Below are 18482 nucleotides of genomic sequence, written 5' to 3'. Positions count from 1 at the left end.
CAATCTATTCTTGAAAGAACTATTCTCCACATTTGGGAAAATATGGGAGAGATGCATCCTTTAAAGTCAAAATAAATGACTAGTGAATATGCATTCTTTTTGCTCAAATATATACACCATCCAATAAAACAGACGGAAGGAGGCAAATGCCTTAAAATTGACTAATTTACATACAAAATTGGCCCATATCTTCAGGCTTAAAGGTCTTTAGATACATAAGCAGCTTAGTTTTGTAATAACAGTCCAAAAAATTAGTTAACTGCCTTTTGCCCCTTCCAAAAACTACTACCTACCACAATTAATACATTTTATTTATTTACTAGTCAAATTTGGGCCTCCTATAGCCTACTCTAAGGCCCAACGGACTTAAGGCCTACTATCATAATCTTCATAGGTCCTCATTCCCTCCTTGTGTCACATTATAATATTACGTAGTAGTATATAGTATATACACAATTACACATGAAGTCATGATTTGTGGCTCTTATCTGATGTAACCTTCCTTCTTCAACAACCAAAGCGCACCTTCTGCTGCTTCTTCTGCAGCAGCTTTCTTTTTTGCTTGAGGTTGGCCAAAGCACTCCAATATCACATCTTCTGCTTCCTCGATTACCACCATTACCTTGAAAGTGAACCTGCATAATGGCAGATTCAGGAAAACAGGAAACTAACCACAAAAACACCTTTCTTTAACTATCTTCACATCATCAGAAATGAAAACCAGTTTTTATTTTGAAGGGTTTCTTCTCTAAAAGCAATAATAGAGCCTCAAACCTCAACTAGACAATGTCATGTAACTGAGTTACACTCTGTAGCCAAGCCATGCATGCAAGGTTTTGGGGACAAAATAGCTTAGATACAAATAATTGAGGTAATGACACAAGTGGTTTTCAAAGACTGCAAAATTTAAGCATTTTTTTTTTTTTTTTTTTTGCAAATAAAATCAAATTATTTAACCAAATAAAGCAACACAAGAAAGCTTCAGAAACAACTTCAATAACTACAGAATAGAGCATCAATTTCACGCCCTTCCCAGATAGGAAGGAAACAAGGGGAGACTCGTCAGATGCAAAGCACTTTACTACGGAGTACTAGAGCAAAAGCCGAGATCTCACACCATCTTTACATTGTACAGGAAAACAAAGCATGAAGACATCTGAGGTTTCTTTGGAAAGAGGGAGTGGGGTGCACATGTGGTAAATACAACTTACAATTTCAAATGGCTTGGTCCTTCCTCTTTACAGCACTCATAAAGAGGGGGTTTCCAGCAGTTTCTAACGCAAATCTCATTCAATCGCGATTTTGCAGTTGCTTTTCCCAGGCTACCTGAAATTTGCACACATCTAAGGTTCAGCTTTTTTTACAGCGCATATAGCAATACTGAAAATTCATTAATGCAGCTTAACAGTACCATGCACATCTGAGTCAATGCTACAATTTTCACCCCCAGTGTCTTGACTATGCTGCCGTCTCTTGTACGAAGAAACGGGTGCTATGGTGGATTTTTTCTGGGAACTAGAGACAATTGTTGGCATTTCGTATACATTGGGCTCTGGACTTGCACTGTCATTGAGGATAGGACAATCATTCAAAGACAAGTTTCTGAAAGTGAGTTCTGGATTCACAGAAGTATGAGAATGATCCTCCAAGCACAAATTTCCAACATTGGGCAGATCGCTGGAAGACACTAGCGACAGCGGCATCTCATCATATCCAACCAGCCTGGGTTCCATTTTGCGCAGCGTTTTTAGGACCTCCTCCAATGATGTCTTCAGACGACAACCCTGAGCCTGCAGATATGGAAATGTCAGCTTGTTACTCAACAGTAGACGAAAGCAGAGTAAATACAGATTCATTTATACTCAGATAATAACCATTGGAACTTTGACGAGTTCAGACATTTTCAGAAGAATATTCCTTCAGGAACATAAACAAGCAAAAGAGGAGTTTACAAGGATGGGAGGCCCAAACCATAGATATTCTTCTAAGCAGTGTCATCATAAGTACAGAGTAATATAAGCTTTCAATAAGATAATTTTTTAATGGCACCGGTAATGAATTCATCATGTTCCAGATTCTGGAGACAGCATAGGGGTTGTGCTAATATTAGAACGGAATACATCAACTAACAATAACAACAGCCAAGTCAGAAATTATTTTTTTTTTTTTTTTTTTTTTTTGTAATTTTTAATTTGTAATTTTTTTTAATTTTATTATTACAGGAATAATGGCCAGCAAATCTGCATCGTAGAAAAGGTGGAATCACCCATATAAGAAGATTGTCACCTTCAGTTTTTCAATAGCTTTCCGTGCAGCCATTCTCTTAGCTCCTTTAGTATTGCGATACATTGCAGATTCAGCGACATGAAAACTTTTTCCTTTCACTATTGCCTCAACCATGAAACTTCTATTTCTTTTTGAAATAACATATTCTAAATTCAAGCCATGATACTGGCATAGCTCCTTCAGCTCTCGAGTAGGAATAAAGTGCAGATTAGCATATTTCATGATAGGATTCATAAACGAGTGCATCAACTTCCACACATGATCTAAGTCAAACCCTGAATCAAGAAGAACAGCCCCAAAACAAGACTCAACCAAGTCTCCCAGAGCCTGTAGGATGAAGAAAAGGGCATTAAAGGTAGTAAAGCGTACTTAGAATATTAGACAATGATGCATGATTTATTTTTTTTTTAAAAAAAATAAAACTAATAATAAAAAAACTTTGTATCTATAAAGCTTAAAAATCATAATATCTAAGAGGAAAGGGTTTGAGCAATGACCTTTGGGCATGATGGTTCCTCAAGTACATTTCTTTCTGAAGCTGGCTTTCTGATAAAGTCCAAATATTTATTAATAGCATTACTCAGGTTGCTATTCTCACATAGAATGAATTTGTACAATGCATTAGCTGCTGCTTTGGCAAATGAGTCATTATTCACAAGGGATGCTCTCAAATCAGTCAACTGGCCAGGTTTTAGGTCAGGGAACACAGAGTACAAATAGGATGTGATCAAATAATCCAGCACAGCATCACCAAGAAACTCCAATCTCTGTTAGCCATCAGAAATAAATACCCAATAAGTTATGCAAACGAGAATATTCATAAATAAAAAATCATATATTCAAAATTTCGCAGCATTTCAGTCCAGTTACCTGGTAACAACCTCCTCCATGCTTATTATATGATGGATGTACAAATGCTTGCAGACCTAAGCCTCTGTGAACAAAATGATGACCCAAAACACTTTCAATTTCAGAAATACTAATACGGTCTGCAAGTGACATAAACCTGGAGCTTGCCGTCCAAGCATGACATACTTGAGAAATTTCAAATTCAATATGTATACCAAACCATCCGAGAAACGCAATTGCCGATTTAAAGCCACTGTCAACTATGTAGGCTCCAATTAATGCCTCAACTACATCTGCAATTGTTTTCTTGGTTAACCATTGATGATTCTTACTGCATCTAACTTGACGATTATCTACCAGAATTCTATCTTCAGAGACGCAATGAATTGAACTTTCCGTCTGCTTGGTACATATGACAGAGCAAGTCCGACCTAAAGCATAAAACTGGCTAGGATCGAATTCTTGATCACGTATGAATCCCTAAAGTATGGAAGTACTGCAATATAGTTAGATATTCATTTTTATGACTGATAAACAAATTCAGATATCAATTTTATTTAAATGGCAGACTCAGCAACAAAACAAAGAATTCTTCTAATGGAAAGAATATAAAGAGGATCCATCTATCATCTTAAACATCAATTTATGGACTGTTGTCCATCAGATATAACAATGATCTTGCAAGTTAAACAGTAAGGGAGAAATGCTTCCATGAACATAATAACAGAAAAAGGACAGAAATTATTTGGGGTGGTTGCAGTAATTGAGCACCATGCATAGCCAAATCAAACAAATATGAATCCATTAACTTCACACTGGAAGCTACAAAAACAAATATTTAAGAAACATTTCAGGTATGACATGAAATAGGAAAGTGAGCATTAGGGGACAAGCTGGTCATGTATTGATGTATAATAATATCATAGAGATGGTATGCAACTCAATAACAGACATAAAGGGTCAAATGAATTGGAGGGATTAGCCCTAGAAATTAACAGGAGAAATGACCCACACAAGGGTTATATTTAGGCATTATTCTAAAATAGGTGATTGATTTACATGTTTCACAAGGATTCACACATCAATTTTATCTGGAAAAAATCCCTTGTAGAAATATGAATTTTCAGCAAAAACTTGTTTCTCTTCAGGGAGGAATGGATCAGAAAAATTAAAATTAGCATCTTCTGACTTTTAAGAATCTCTATTTACCTACCCATTCTCTCAGCTCAATTCCTCCCTCCATTCTTAAGTGTATTTTCCTCTCTTCCTCATAAGTCAACTTGACAAGCACAAAATTTGGCATAGAACATTTATTTCTCTGAAGCTTAAGCACACCAAGACCAAATTAAAGTGTGAATCCATGAACAGCAGCTAGTAAAGCAGTGTAAGCGTTTCACATGCTAGCTTTGCAATTGTTTAATATCTTTTGAAAACTAGCTTTGCAATTGTTTAATATCTTTTGAAAAGAAGGATAAAAATGCAATAGCAAGCAGAAGAAAAAAAAAGGTATTTATAAAACTTTCATAGCTTTTTAATTGTTGTAGATAACTAGAATCAAACTAGAAAGAAATGAATGTAAGAACTTTATGCACAAGTTTCGGTGCTTATATACGCAGAACTTAGACAACGATATATGAACAAAAAAAATTTAAGAAAATAGTCACAAAGATAAGACACAAGAGATACACATGGTTCAATCAACATGATCTACACAAAGGGTGAGTGATAGAGTGTTTCATTAAATTTCATGCATGTAATTCAACCAACATCAACTACTCCAAGGCTAAGAAATGGAGTGTTTGATTAGTTTTCATAAAGGGCTATAAAAAAAGCATGGCAATCAAAGAGAGTATACAAGAGAGCTCCCTAAACAAATACATGAAACTCTTTAAATCATAATATTAAAAGAAACCCAAATTTATCAATAATTCAGGAAAACAGAAATCCAAGAATCCAGCTATTAACCTGTAATTTGTTCTTAATAGCCAACTTGCATAAATTTGAATTGTTCACTAAATTTGAACGCCTCCTAGTCAACTGCCCTTCGTCAAAAGCTTCATGCTTAAGAAATAGGTGTCTCCCCACTGCAAACTTGAGAAAAGAATCACCAAGAACTTCAAGCCTCTCAAGAGAAAAGCCCTCATGGCATCTTTCTGTAGTCAATGCTTCAAAAACCTGGGAAGTAAAGCATAACGTCACCATGTCTAAGTTTATACCAAAATGCATCTCATCTTCAAGTTGAGAAAAGCAGTCATTTAATTAAACAAAATCATAGAATTGAAACTTCATAATCCATCCATAAAAGTGGCCTTACACGTTCAGCAGTAACCACCACTCCCTCGGGAAATGACTTTGACAACATATCTTTCAATTCAAGTGCTACAAGAAAGCTTTCCAGGCGATGCATGACAGATGGCAACAGAGACAATGAACTCCCAATGTCCTTAGAGAAGCCAATTATCTTTAGTTCACATAGCTCAGGAGGCAATTCGAAGAAGTACTCGTCTAGTTCATGTGACTCTGATAATGACCAAGGAGAAGTTATAATCTCAGTAAGCTATAAACTGAAGTAAACAGCCCTAATTGAGTAACTCTGTATCATAGTGACAGTGAAACATGAAATAACTTGCTGGATTTAAAATTAAACTCCTTCAGTTTGGCCATGGAAAAAGTTTCACAATTTCAACAGGGATTTCAATTACAGCAATCAATAGCCACAAACCCCAAGCAAAGAGAGCAAAAGTAAATTTTAACATATATGAGCTTCATATTACATTTGTCTTTATCTCTACCTAAATTTCTAATGTAGAGAACACAGAATAGGGAGCTAAATTTGCATTACAAATTTGTAAAAATAAATAGGTATAATCACATTATTGGGGGGGCAACATCTCAAATCTTCATCAAGCGTGTTAATTTTCCTCTCAATAATGTATTTTTATTCAAAAACTACTCCCTCTGTCTCTTTTTGGTGTTCTCGTTTTGACTTTACACGGTCTTCAAAACTTAGCTTTGACTATCAATATCTCCAATTATGTATAAACAAAAAATATAAAAACTTGATTTTATAAAACTACAAATTGAGATGTATGTAACAATTTCTCACATGATTATGTTTTTTTATACATATTAATGAAAATATTAAGTTTCAAAAGCTAATAAAAAAAATGAGGGATTTTATAAAAAACACACACATACGCACGCACACATGCACACGCACACGCACGCACGCACACACACGCACACGATACAACTTACAACTAAAGTATTTCAATCTTGGATTGACTAAAATACAAAGAAATGATGATAGATTGCTTTGTGGTTGGGACTGCCATCAGCTATCCTACAATCCTAGCCACATTCTTCTTGACCAATTTTTTCCCACTAAATTTGAATCCCATATTTTTTTATTCTAAAAAAAATAGATATAATCACAAATTTCTTTTCTTTTTTTCTTTTTTTTTTTTGGGGGGGGGGGGGGGTAAATCTTAAATCTTCATCAAGCGTGCTAGATTTCTCTCAATAATGCATTTTATTTAAAACTACCTTTGCAAAAAAAAAAAAAAAAAAAAAAAAAAAAAAGTTTAGGATCTTATACAGGAACCCACCCAACACCCTTAATAATGTTGGGAAAGGGGTTGAGGGTTTTGAGAAAAATGATTGGATTTTTACATGATACATTATACAATCTAAACTATTGCTTCTAATAAATTGTTGAGCATATTGCGATGCAACTAAGGTCCATGAAGAAATTGTTGCTAAGCAATTTTTGTGCTTTAGAATGAATAACAATTTGGAATCTTTAGATCTCATTATGGATAATGATATGCTACTTCTTCCATGACAATTTCCTATTCAGCAGTCAAACAAAAATGCACAATTTCAATAAGAGAACTGCAAAGAATTAAGGTGAATCCCCTTCCCATGCCAACACATGTTACAAAGAGTAGGAAGGGCAAGGAGGTAATTGATGCAGAAAGTTGATCACAAGGGTAGCGAGGGCCTTGAATAGTCATTTTGTTAGAGTTGAAGGGTAGAGGAAGAGTAAAAAGGAAAGCCGTACAAGGGGGGCATTCAAAAATTAAGTGAGAAAAACTAAAAGGAGAGCATCTGTTATGTCGAAGCAATTGTCATTAAATTGTTGTAATCAATGTAATCATCTACAAATTTTGCCCTCAATCAATCAATCAAATCCTTAATCCCATGAGCGGAAACGGTTACATGAACCAAAAGTGATTATTCAGCATAGTCATCCACAAAAAATTTCCTCCTCCATCCTTTTGGATCAAAACCTCATCCTCATGCAAATCCATTTGCTTCATATCCTTCATAACTCCTAACCAAGTCATTTTCGATCTCCCTCTACCTCGTTTTAACTCTCCATGATCCCACTCTTCCACTTTTCGCTTCGGTGCACCATGAGGTCTATATCTCATATGCCCGAACCAATGCGGGCGAATTTCTCTTAGTTTGTCTACAATGCCTACAACACCCACTTTCTTGCGAATAACATCAATTCTGATTCTATCACTTAGAGTGTTCCCGCACATCCATCTTAACAAGCGCATTTTCATAACCTCTATGTTTTTTATGTAATCCTTCTTAAAAGCCAAATATTATGTACCAATGTACCATAAAGCAACACTGGTCTTAAGGCAGTCCTATAGAATTTCCCCTAAATTGTAAAGGAATGTTTTGTTCACATAACACTCCTATGGTCACTCTCCCTTTAAGCCACCCTCACTTAATCCTATGGGCCACGTCATTGTCGCCATTCTTCTGGATGATTAACCCAAGATGTTTAAAACACTCACTCATGGTCAAATCCTTTCCATCCAAATTCACTCCATCATTGCTTGTCCCCCTCTGTATACTAAAGCGGCAAACCAAATATTCAGTCTTACTCCGACTTAGCCTAAACCCTCTAGATTCCAATTAATGAATTCTGCCCTAATATTCTATAATTCATTCTCATAATCTTTCTTATTTCTAATATTGAAGAGAATTCATAGCAATAATATTTTCCAAAACAAATTTTTTTTTTAAAAAAAAAACATGTGAAATATGTGTAAGCAAAAGAGGGCAAGAGGCAGTACCTGAATTCCCCGTTGAGCGGTCATGCAACAAATTGTGTAGGCAAAAAAGCTGTTTAGCTTGTAGTAGAGGTTGTCCAGGGTGAGTTAGATTGATTTCAAACCTGGTACAGAAAATGCATGAATCAGTACTAAGAAAAAGGCCTTACAAAATTTGAGATCCAGAAACAAATCCATTATACGGCATGGCCAAAGTCCATACAAAAGGAAAGAAGTTCCAAAGATAATTACTAAAAAAAAAAGGGAAATTCTTTAGATTGAGTGACAAACTTCTCATTTTTCTTTAGCAGGCCCATTGGTTATAAGCCCATTAGCACTTTCTACACGGTTCCATTTTCCTAACTTTTCCAACACAATTTTATCTATCACTCAACACCAATGTGCTATAACTGATCATTAAAGAATCACAAAACAAGAACTAAATTATTATGTGACAGTTTTGATACCAACATGATAACTGTCCGTGTGCATAGCCTTAAAGACACTTTCTAAGGAATGGAAGGAGTATATCTAGTACCTCTTAATCTCTGATATTTCAGGATTCCAATTCATTCTTATATTCTTCACTATTTTCTTCCATAGCAAGATATACTTTCCTTCCTACTAGAAATTTTGGAGGGTGGAAAAAAGATGAAAACACATTTGACCAAAATCACAAGATGGAGGATAAAAAAAATATGTTGCTTCATATGACTTAAAACAGCATGTGGTTACTGCAACTCAAAATAAGGACTATAGTTTCTTAAAAAGCATTGTTATAGCAAAAGAGTTTCTCCCATCTACATAACTCATTGTTTTATCAATCAAGAAACAGCTGGATAGCTAATGGGAAAACCAAGAAGAAATAGCATTTTTTTCAGAAACAACATAAAACTTAATGGTGAATTATATCAAATGAGACAAAGAAGGTTAATACATACTTTTCACTCAGGTGATCTACATGGCTTGTAGAACTGTTGACAAGACTATGGCCATTCTTGTCAGGAAGAATTTTAGAAACAAAGAAGAATGACTTTCTGTGGTCAACATATATTAAGCTATTTAGGATATCATTCACACTGGCAGGCCCATCAGCAAGCTGCAAATGACTATCCAGAGAAATACAGGTATCCGATAATTGATCGGGAGTCGCGAATATTGGCGATGACAAACACCTCCTAATGGTCATCCAATCCACAGATATTGAGCTGTCATATTGTCGAGAAATGACAGGGAGCAACAGATAGAAGACGGATGAACTCGATTCATTAACTTTATTTTTCTCAAGGGGAACATGACCACACATGAATTCAGACCTATCAAGGATGATCTTCAGGCACATTTCCTGAAAATTCAGAGCCTGCAGCATCTGGGTTCAAAAAAAAAAAAAAAAAAAAAAAAAGGGAAGATGAAGTATTCCAGCAATCTCACATAAGAAACAAAAATTGATATTTTAAACTGCCATGAAATGTGATGATGATATAAGTACCTCTTCTTTGCTAAATTCTGCAACTCCAAAGGGAATCAGATCAGTCAACACAGATCTACCATGGGCAAGATGAAGATCAATCTTCATTTGCTCAGCCTCAAGAGGCAGAGGTGATTTTATAAAAAGTCCGAAGTCTTTATACTTTCTATCGTGTGGTTTAGGTTTAAACCTTATAAAGTAGGAGTACAGACAAACAAGGTTGTCCTGATCAGACCAAGGCTCCTTCAATGCAGCAGGAATTACCATCTCCTGTAGCTCATAAGGTGAATCCTCATCTGCAAATAATCAATCAAACACTACCAAATTCATATTCAATAGGCATGGAAGCAATCACAGTTGATAAATGACAATATTATACCTTCAGTGCTCTCAGAATCAGAAACATCATGGCTTTCCCTCACATCATCTTGTTCTGGCAACAGATACTCAGTTAAGGCACCAACTTGATGCAATTCTTCACATGCCCTTAGACAAGCATCTTTCTTAGCTGCTTCTTTTGAAGATTGAGGTGCACTCACTATGTGATTAATAGGAGCGTTAGAAGGAAGAATAATGTGGCATATGATTCCTTCCGTATCATCAACATTATAGAAATCTGGCATAGGGGAAAAGTATCTGCACAGAGTTAAATATGTGATATATCAGTTACTTCATTGACTAAAACTGGAAAAGTCATTAGAAACATAGAAAGCACATACTCATCATGTGGCAATTTAGAGCAATAATGGTAGAGCAATGAAACGCCAGTTTGAGTACTAATGGTAGCACCAGTTGAATCCACTGAATATATCTCTTCTTTGTTATTGGCAATAACTCCGTTGGGTTTTCTGTCTCTAATATTCATGTTCATGAGATTCTCATCTTTCCTAAAACTGTCCATCAGATTTATTTCTCTCTCGCTTTCACTGCAATGATATAAAAATGTATTCGATCTTACATAAGAACACACAAAATCATACTATATCATAGCACTTGTAAGCTCAGGAAACAACCTGTCGACCAAAAAAATATATTCTGATTGAGGCATTCGTGCACGACCTCTGGATTGTATAAAGCTTGCCAGAGTTTCAGGAAGATCAAACCGTATTACAAGACAGCATGTCTGTATATCAAGTCCTTCTTCACCAACTTTAGTAGCAACCAACAGATTCAGCTGCCAAATCACATTATTAACCAGAGTTTGGACATCACCAATAAGCAAGGAGTAAATTTCATTTCTTCTATAAAGATAAAGGATATAGATACAACTATTAGTTATAAGTGTCCAAAAGGAAGAAGATGGGTTCTGCAACAAGTTTTGAAAAAATATTTGATCAGTACACCTACATTCATTTAAACAACAGGAGATGGGTTCTGTTGGTAATGCAGTGCAATTCCAATCATTCTAATCATAATGTTCAAGTCATCCAAAAGTGATACAATAGCAATGTGCTAATTGCTTACAAAACAATATCTTGATTCCGTACCATGCATAATCTACACAACGTTGCAAGCACGCACACATGTGCACACACACGCACACATGCACAAGCACAAAGATTAAAGGCAGACACGAGAGGGAAATAATTAAAGTCAACATCAAAAACTTGCTAAGATTCTCCCAGGAAACATAAATGCTCTCCAACACAAAAGAGCTAGATTCAAGTTTATCTTGGGAAACAGATGAATACAAAGTATCACAGCAAGAAATTACCTTTCCAGACCGAAATTCTTCTAAAATATTATACATGGTTTTTCTGGACATACGCTTTGAGTGGACTCCAACCAAGTAATCACACTTCCAAGCAGATAAGATCTTAATTTGTCCAAGGATATATGCCAAAGATCTGGCAATGATAATCCTATTCACAAATATTATACATTTCATATCAGGCCTTGACCTGAAAAGGAAAGCAAACCAGCTTAGCTTTGAGCAACACAAGAAAACATGAAAACAACAGTCATGAAATGTGGACTCTGACATACAAAGGGGATTGGAAGGTGTAGATGTACACAAATGAATCTAAAGTAATAGAGAGACCAGCTAACTGGAAGCATACAAACTATGAATCTCCACTTAGTCACCAACGAAATAAATAAAAAAAAAAAACCCAGACAACTTTAATTTTAATAATTCCCACTCATAATAGGTATTACTAAATCTGTAAGCTGTGACAATGATAACAACAATCAAAGCTTTCTATATTAGCTTTGATCCAAGCAATTTAATGCGATAATTTTCTCTTTCCAAAAGCTCTAAATGTCTGCAACAAACTCCAAATCAAAACCCAAGAATAGGCAACATAAAATGTCATTTTCACTGAACTTATCCAGGCCACTTATTTCAGTGAGTCTCATAAACAGATAAACTGTCAGCGGATCTAACAATTACGACAAATTACAATGGCTCATCAGAACTGGATAATTTAGCAAGGTATATTAGGTATTTGTAGGTTTGAGGACGGAAAAAGTGAGGGGGGATTTTATAGGTGTTGGAAATTTTGAAATGACAGAAAATAAAATAAAAATGACAATAATAGCCTAGGCCAGCAGGCCCAACACAATATGTATTCACCTCTTTCTTGTTGTAATTGGTGGAAATCGTATTTGGAAGACTTTTGATGTGTATGGGTGATGGGGTAGTCTTGAGTTGTTTTTTTTTTTTTTTTTTTTTTTTTTTTTTTTGGGGGGGGGGGGGGGGGCTGTAGAGGATTTCAATTAGTGGGCATTGAAAGGGCGAAGGAGAAGAAAAAACGACAAAATTCTTTCATCACGATCCGGTGGTGCATGTGGCTAGAACAACTGAACAATATCAATATCCACAAATTTTCTTAAGTGATTTGTTATGGGATATAGTCAGCTATTTATCCCATAAATGAAAGATCTCTTGAAAGATTCTAGAGCATGAAAAAAAAAAAGGACGGAGAATAAAATTCAATTTCAAACAACCACAACTTAGCATCAATGTCCAGCACAATCCCAAGCCTAAGTGCTCAAATACGAACCTGAAATTTGACAAGATTCCAACAAGACGCAAAACCTTTTGCGAGAAAAATGGCTCCCTTAGAAGCTTGTTACAAAACATGTCAGCCGTTCCTTCAGTGGCTTCTGCTAAATTAAGATATTTAAGTATAAAATGCTCGCCAATTATAATGCTGAACATGTAAGAAATGGTAGCACAAACAGAAATTTTCTTGTTAGAGATATTAAGCCTTAAACAAGACATTAAATTAGTAAGTTTAGAGCAAAGTCGTTAGTATTAACAACGCTAATATGCTGCACAATGCTTCATACCTCCCATACACTCTGCGTCTAGAAGACATGCAGTCTGAGCAAGATACTCATTTTGTAATAAGTCATCACTGGAGTTTCCTTTTGCATCTATCAGCTCATCTCTCTCCCAGACACCACCATTCAGAAGGATGTGACATGCCTGAAGAAACAACCAGAAATATGCATATATGAAGAATATCACATCTGAAATAAAATCACTATTTTTTTTTTCCAAAGTACAATAAAAAACAAGTGTGATTTCTTATGATTTTAATAACATTGACATAAATAGTACATGAAGGTCACGAGTTCACCTCATTAAGGCAACCATCTTGTGTACGTGTGTGCGTGCGCGCGCGCGTTTGTTGTGTGTGTGCATGTGTGCGTTTGTTGTTGTTGTTGTTGTTGTTGTGTGTATTCAATAGGTGATACTGATTAATATTAACAAGCAACCAACGAAATATTTGTTGTAATATTTCACAAGGTAGTCTTCTAACAACATATGTAGGAGCAATCCCACATAGAAAGATTAGAGAAGTTTGTGTTGATTTATAATGTAGGTGTACTTTTGATGATGTCAACATTATACTTATTTGTTTGTTTCCCACACTGACAAAATAAAATGGGCTTGTAATGTTTATGTTACTTGGATCATTTTATTTTGCAAATTAGGGAGTCCCACATGGATAATTTAGTTTGGAGTTTAGATGTATATAACGCTTGCATTATTATATATGTTTGAAAATAGAGCAAAGATTATACATGAGCTTAGTGTTGGTATATGTACTATTTATATCATGAGCTTAATGTTGGTATATGTACTATTTATATCATGCCTTCATACTACCACAAATTGCATAGCAAAACATCTATTACTTATTGAAAAGAACCTGGATTTCCATTGTAATGCTTTACCGCAAGAAATATGAGACTTACTTGCAATGCTCCCCAAAGACCGAGGCTGGTTAATGAAAACACCATGTTGTTATGAAGTTTTTGCAGAAGTTTCTTGGTGTTCTGTACTCTAGCCAGATCATCTCCAGTCCTGGAAAGCATAGATGTACACTACTTGCAAACCATAAGGCCCATAACAACTAACATTTTAATACTAAAAGCTAAATCAAAAAACAGTATAAAGATGGTGTGCAATACAATGATACCTGACGTTTAACCTCCTCCAGTTTATCCAAACACTTCTTTTGAGCGCTCGACATTATTTCGCTTGAGCTATAGTGATACACTTCAACCACAGGAGATACAACAACTGTTTCCAGTTCTCTCTTGTCATTAACAGTATAAACCTGACACAAGGAAGAAATGATGTTTATGGAGCCCAATGAAAGATGCATACTAACACACAAAACACATTACACAAATTAATACATGCATGCACACACATAGATAAATACATCCTTGTATGTGAGGTATATGTACACATGCATATAATATAGTGTGCTAGAATGCACACCAAACAAGCATGGGTGTGTATCTACCAAGTGAAACACAAGTTGTACATCAACACTGCTGAAGAATCAAATCAATGTGTTATGGTTAGTTTATTTATAAGTAGATAATAGATTCTATAATTGTCGCATGATGCATTATATATGCATATGCTTGCAAGTTCTAAACAGTCTAACACCCACCTTAGCATGAAGTAAAGCTTGAAGACTATTGATAGAGGCCCCTGAAATGGAAAATCAAAAGGTTTGATTAAAATGGCCAAAAATAAATGACAACTGGCAAGCATTTACTTTCATATAACACTAAACGTCTACAACGAACAAAATATCCTGAAAGCAAGCACATTAACTTATTTTGTTCCTAATGTAGAATATCTGGTCAGAAGGAAGTACAATTTAATAGTAAGAGTCCAGCATGGAGAACAAGAGAAGAATCTGTCACTAACACCACCTTGTCTGAAGACAGTGTGTACATGTAAAGGCATTGTTGATGTCAATCATAATTAGCAGCGTTATTGCAATTAAAAAATATAATTAAAATTCTAAACAAATAGCACATTCAAATGACCTAACACAATCTTTAAATCCTGCAAAGTCGCAATAATCCAGCAAGTATAGACCATTTTTTGGTAACTCTTAAAGATACTAACTTGTTAAATATAAATATTAAACGAAGGAAAATTAGAAGTTATATTCCGCAGAAATGGACGACGGTAGAAGAGAGAAGAAAGAACAAATACATGAAACTCAATTACCTTTCCCACATATAGGAGATGCAGTCATGCCAAAAATGCGCGGAACTTTATTAACCTTCGTATCGTAAAAGACCTACAATTTGTGTATGCAAAGATGTCAAAATCTCTATACCTTCAAAAATGGCATAAAATAAACATAGACTAGACCTTTACCTTCATAATCTCTGCGTAGGGATGATTACTCTCAAGTTGCGCGTAATGACACTCATCAAATATTAAGAGAGCAACTGACTCCATCCTGATGAAGCAATGGCATAGATTACGTAGCAAAACTTGTGGAGTCATAACAAGAACCTGCACCCAATAAGAGATAACTTTTATAGTAGTCTTTATGGAGTCAATACAATTAAAGAACCTGCACCCAATAAGAGATCACTTGTATAGTAGTCTTTATGGAGTCAATACAAATAATGCAGTAGAAGTGCAAGGAATCCATTATCTATCAGACAGTTCACAGAAATTCTTCATTGACAAAGGTAAATGTTAAGTCAACACCTTAGCCAAGCTGATTCCAGGGTGTCCTGTCTAATGGCTTGGCTAAACATGAATAATCTTTTATCAGAAGGTTTGCTGTTATCAGACCAAACCACGCCCATTTTGATTTCTCAAACCATTTTAAACTCTATATATTGAATATAATTCAGACGCCACATCCTCAACTTCAACCATCAGTGTAACTGTATAGTAATTCAACATAATCTTTCACTTTTAAAAGGCCACATTGTATCAAAAAGTTAATCTAACAAACAAACACTACAGACTTAAATGATAAAGGGAAACCTCATATTGCTCGAGCTCTCTTTCCCAGCCGATATGAGTCTTCAAATGTTTGGCATCATCACCACAGTAGGTTCCAACCTTGAAATCAGTGAAGTGTTGAATAACCCTAGCTTGCTGCAAGAAGAAGCACATGACACGTAATCACAAAACAATACATTAAAAAAAAAAAATCTTACTACCTCCATTACATATTATTTGCAACAATTAGACATTTTTCCTCTCTACCTCTCTATTTTATGTCAAATCGTTGCAAATAATATGTAACGGAGTTAGTAGAATCCAAGTCGACAGGAAGAGACAGAGAATGGAAAATGGAAAAACCTGATGAACTAATACGACAGTAGGAGCCAAGAAAATACAGACATTGTTTTGAGGCTTTCTTATAAGGTCAGCCATATCACACATTAATAGAATAGCAATAAGGGTCTTCCCACAACCAGTCTCTAAAACCACAATCACATTTTCATCCAAAGCTTTTCTTGCCAATTCTAACTGATACCTGCCAAAAAAAAAAAAAAGTATGATGACATCACTTCAACAATTTGACAGCATCATACCCAGAAATGCAAGGTATCCCAATAAACTGAAACAATTATAATTGAAAATGACAGATATCTACAATAATCTTACACACTAAGCAAACCCTTTATCAAAATCCAACGTTAACAAACAAATAAATAAATGGTATGACAATGACGATCATAATAAAATCAGAACATCAAAATAAAAATAAAAAATAAAAATCAAATGAAGTATTTGATGAAAACTTAAAGCAAGTACGAGTAGAATTATAAAAAGAGTAGGAGCATACTTTCGAGCTATAATCCTGGGGTCTGCCTTCGGAATAGGGGGAATTAAAGTGATCCCCGACTCAATTTCTGGGGAAAAATCATCAGCAGTTAGAGAATAATCGCCCATGACTGAGTATAAAATCTGAGAAATGTGCTCATCCAAAATTGAGGTTGTAGAGACTAGAGAGAGAAAGTGTTGTAGAGAGAGAAAGTGATGCTTTCGAAATCAAAGTAAGAATGGGATTCGTTTCGTCATGTTTGAGACGACCGGACTATTTGCTGAACCCAACAGTACCCATGGTTGGCCCTACTTTCCACCACTAGTCAATCTCAGGTCTTTTTTTTTATTATTTTTTATTTGGTTTCAAGTTATGGCCCATTAGGACCCTTCTCCTTACCAATTAAAAGTCATGATAGATCTTTTATATTTCTAATTTCCGTCAATTTGTTACTCCTTTCGAGTTATGCTAAAACGCACCCAGTGGATAACCACATTACTTGGTTATCATGAGAGAGAAAGTGAAAAAATAATTAAAAAATGAGGAGAGAGAAAATTTTGTGGAAAAATTGTAGTAATCAGGTTACAACAAATAACCTGGTTATCAACATTGGGTTATAGATTAAAATAATCTACTTTTTGCTTTTAATATTTGTCCTTGGTGGGGTTGATTTAAATTAGAGAGAGAAAGAGAGAAATTGTGGGGTTGAGATTGGGTAAAAGTATAAGAGTAAACACAATGGTTGCCCACAACCATTGTGGTTATAGGTTATTTTATTAATTTCTCTATCTTCCATCTCATCCATAACCATTCTTATATCCATTTAATAACCAATGTATCCCAATAGTTAACCACAGCTTTTTGATTGTACATTTTCTCTCTCTTACTTTTACCAAACCCCGCTACACAATCTATATCTTAAATTCTATCATATATAACTAATGCACTTGGTAATATTCAATCAACACTAATAATTATTTATTAACATACATTAATTAGATAAAATGACTTATAAAAATTCACTTTGATTTACAAAAGAGTATTATTCACTTTCATAAAACTGTTTTAAAATACCTCAATATTGGGCTCATTTTATAGAGGAAAATAAAATAGAGCCGATAGTATTTTTATTTTATTTTTTTAGAATTATATTTTAAAAAATATGGCCGTTACAAAAATTACAACGGTTATAAATTCAGAGTAAATCTCAACCATTTAACAAATAAATGGATGTCTCAATCTCCTTGTGCCACATCACCAAGGACAAAACTTAAACTCAAAAGGTGGTTTTTTTTTTATTCAATAACCACACTTCATAACCGGTTACAACAATAACCACACTTCATAACCGGTTACAACAATAACCTGGTTACAAGAATTTTGCTCCAAAATTTTCTCTCTCCTCAATTTTTTATTATTTTCCTAGTTTCTCTCTCTTAATAACCAAATAGGTATAAAAGTGGTTATATGTGAGGTGTAAGATGGAGAAATTAATAAAATAAATAATAACCAAAAGATTGTGGTTAACCATTGTGTTTGCTCTAAATGTTACAGTTTGACCAAATACGCATATTGAAATACGACCGACCATTAATATATCTAATTATATGTTAGTAAAATTATATGAAATTTGATATTATGAAAGTATACATTATAATGAATCCAACAATGTATTATTCCCTCCGTCCCCGATTGATAGTCACTTTTGAAGAAAAATCACGGGAATTAAGGAGAATTAAAAGTAAA

At 34.8% G+C, this 18482-nt stretch overlaps 1 protein-coding gene across 3 annotated transcripts; it reads right to left on the bottom strand.

The window, feature by feature from the left end:
- Positions 1 to 59: 59 nt before the first annotated feature.
- On the bottom strand, positions 60 to 17039 carry LOC145635748 (dicer-like protein 4). Of its 3 annotated transcripts, XM_081687093.1 has the most exons (25): positions 16758 to 17039; positions 16268 to 16445; positions 15947 to 16060; positions 15320 to 15460; positions 15167 to 15239; positions 14595 to 14635; positions 14109 to 14249; positions 13885 to 14013; positions 12970 to 13108; positions 12681 to 12783; positions 11390 to 11576; positions 10689 to 10849; positions 10395 to 10601; positions 10055 to 10311; positions 9697 to 9971; positions 9149 to 9576; positions 8232 to 8332; positions 5450 to 5655; positions 5101 to 5310; positions 3157 to 3615; positions 2784 to 3053; positions 2287 to 2613; positions 1412 to 1790; positions 1212 to 1326; positions 60 to 635 (listed from the first exon to the last, which is right to left on the bottom strand). In XM_081687093.1, exons 1-25 carry the CDS (start codon positions 16862 to 16864, stop codon positions 485 to 487), a joined length of 4899 nt encoding a protein of 1632 aa, XP_081543219.1. In that variant the 5' UTR covers positions 16865 to 17039; the 3' UTR covers positions 60 to 484. The 3 variants fall into 3 exon arrangements, with proteins under 3 accessions (XP_081543219.1, XP_081543220.1, XP_081543221.1); XM_081687094.1 differs by lacking the exons at positions 14595 to 14635; positions 15320 to 15460; positions 15947 to 16060; positions 16268 to 16445; positions 16758 to 17039 and having other exon boundaries at positions 15167 to 15216; XM_081687095.1 differs by lacking the exons at positions 14595 to 14635; positions 15167 to 15239; positions 15320 to 15460; ... (1 more) ...; positions 16268 to 16445; positions 16758 to 17039 and having other exon boundaries at positions 13885 to 13993; positions 14109 to 14237.
- Positions 17040 to 18482: the final 1443 nt, after the last annotated feature.

Source organism: Chenopodium album, chromosome 6, assembly GCF_948465745.1.
Source record: "Chenopodium album chromosome 6, dcCheAlbu1.1, whole genome shotgun sequence".
NCBI lineage: Eukaryota > Viridiplantae > Streptophyta > Magnoliopsida > Caryophyllales > Amaranthaceae > Chenopodium > Chenopodium album.
The sequence above is the reverse complement of the archived record's forward strand: the minus strand, read 5'-3'. Positions and strand labels throughout refer to the sequence as shown.

Coding starts and splice junctions, on each gene's coding strand:
- LOC145635748 (XM_081687093.1), bottom strand. CDS start 16,864: ATGGGCGATTATTCTCTAACTGCTGATGATTTTTCCCCAGAAATTGAG. Junction 9,577..9,696: donor CAGAATTTAGCAAAGAAGAG/GTACTTATATCA, acceptor TTTTGAACCCAG/ATGCTGCAGGCTCTGAATTT. Junction 8,333..9,148: donor GTAGATCACCTGAGTGAAAA/GTATGTATTAAC, acceptor TTTCTGTACCAG/GTTTGAAATCAATCTAACTC.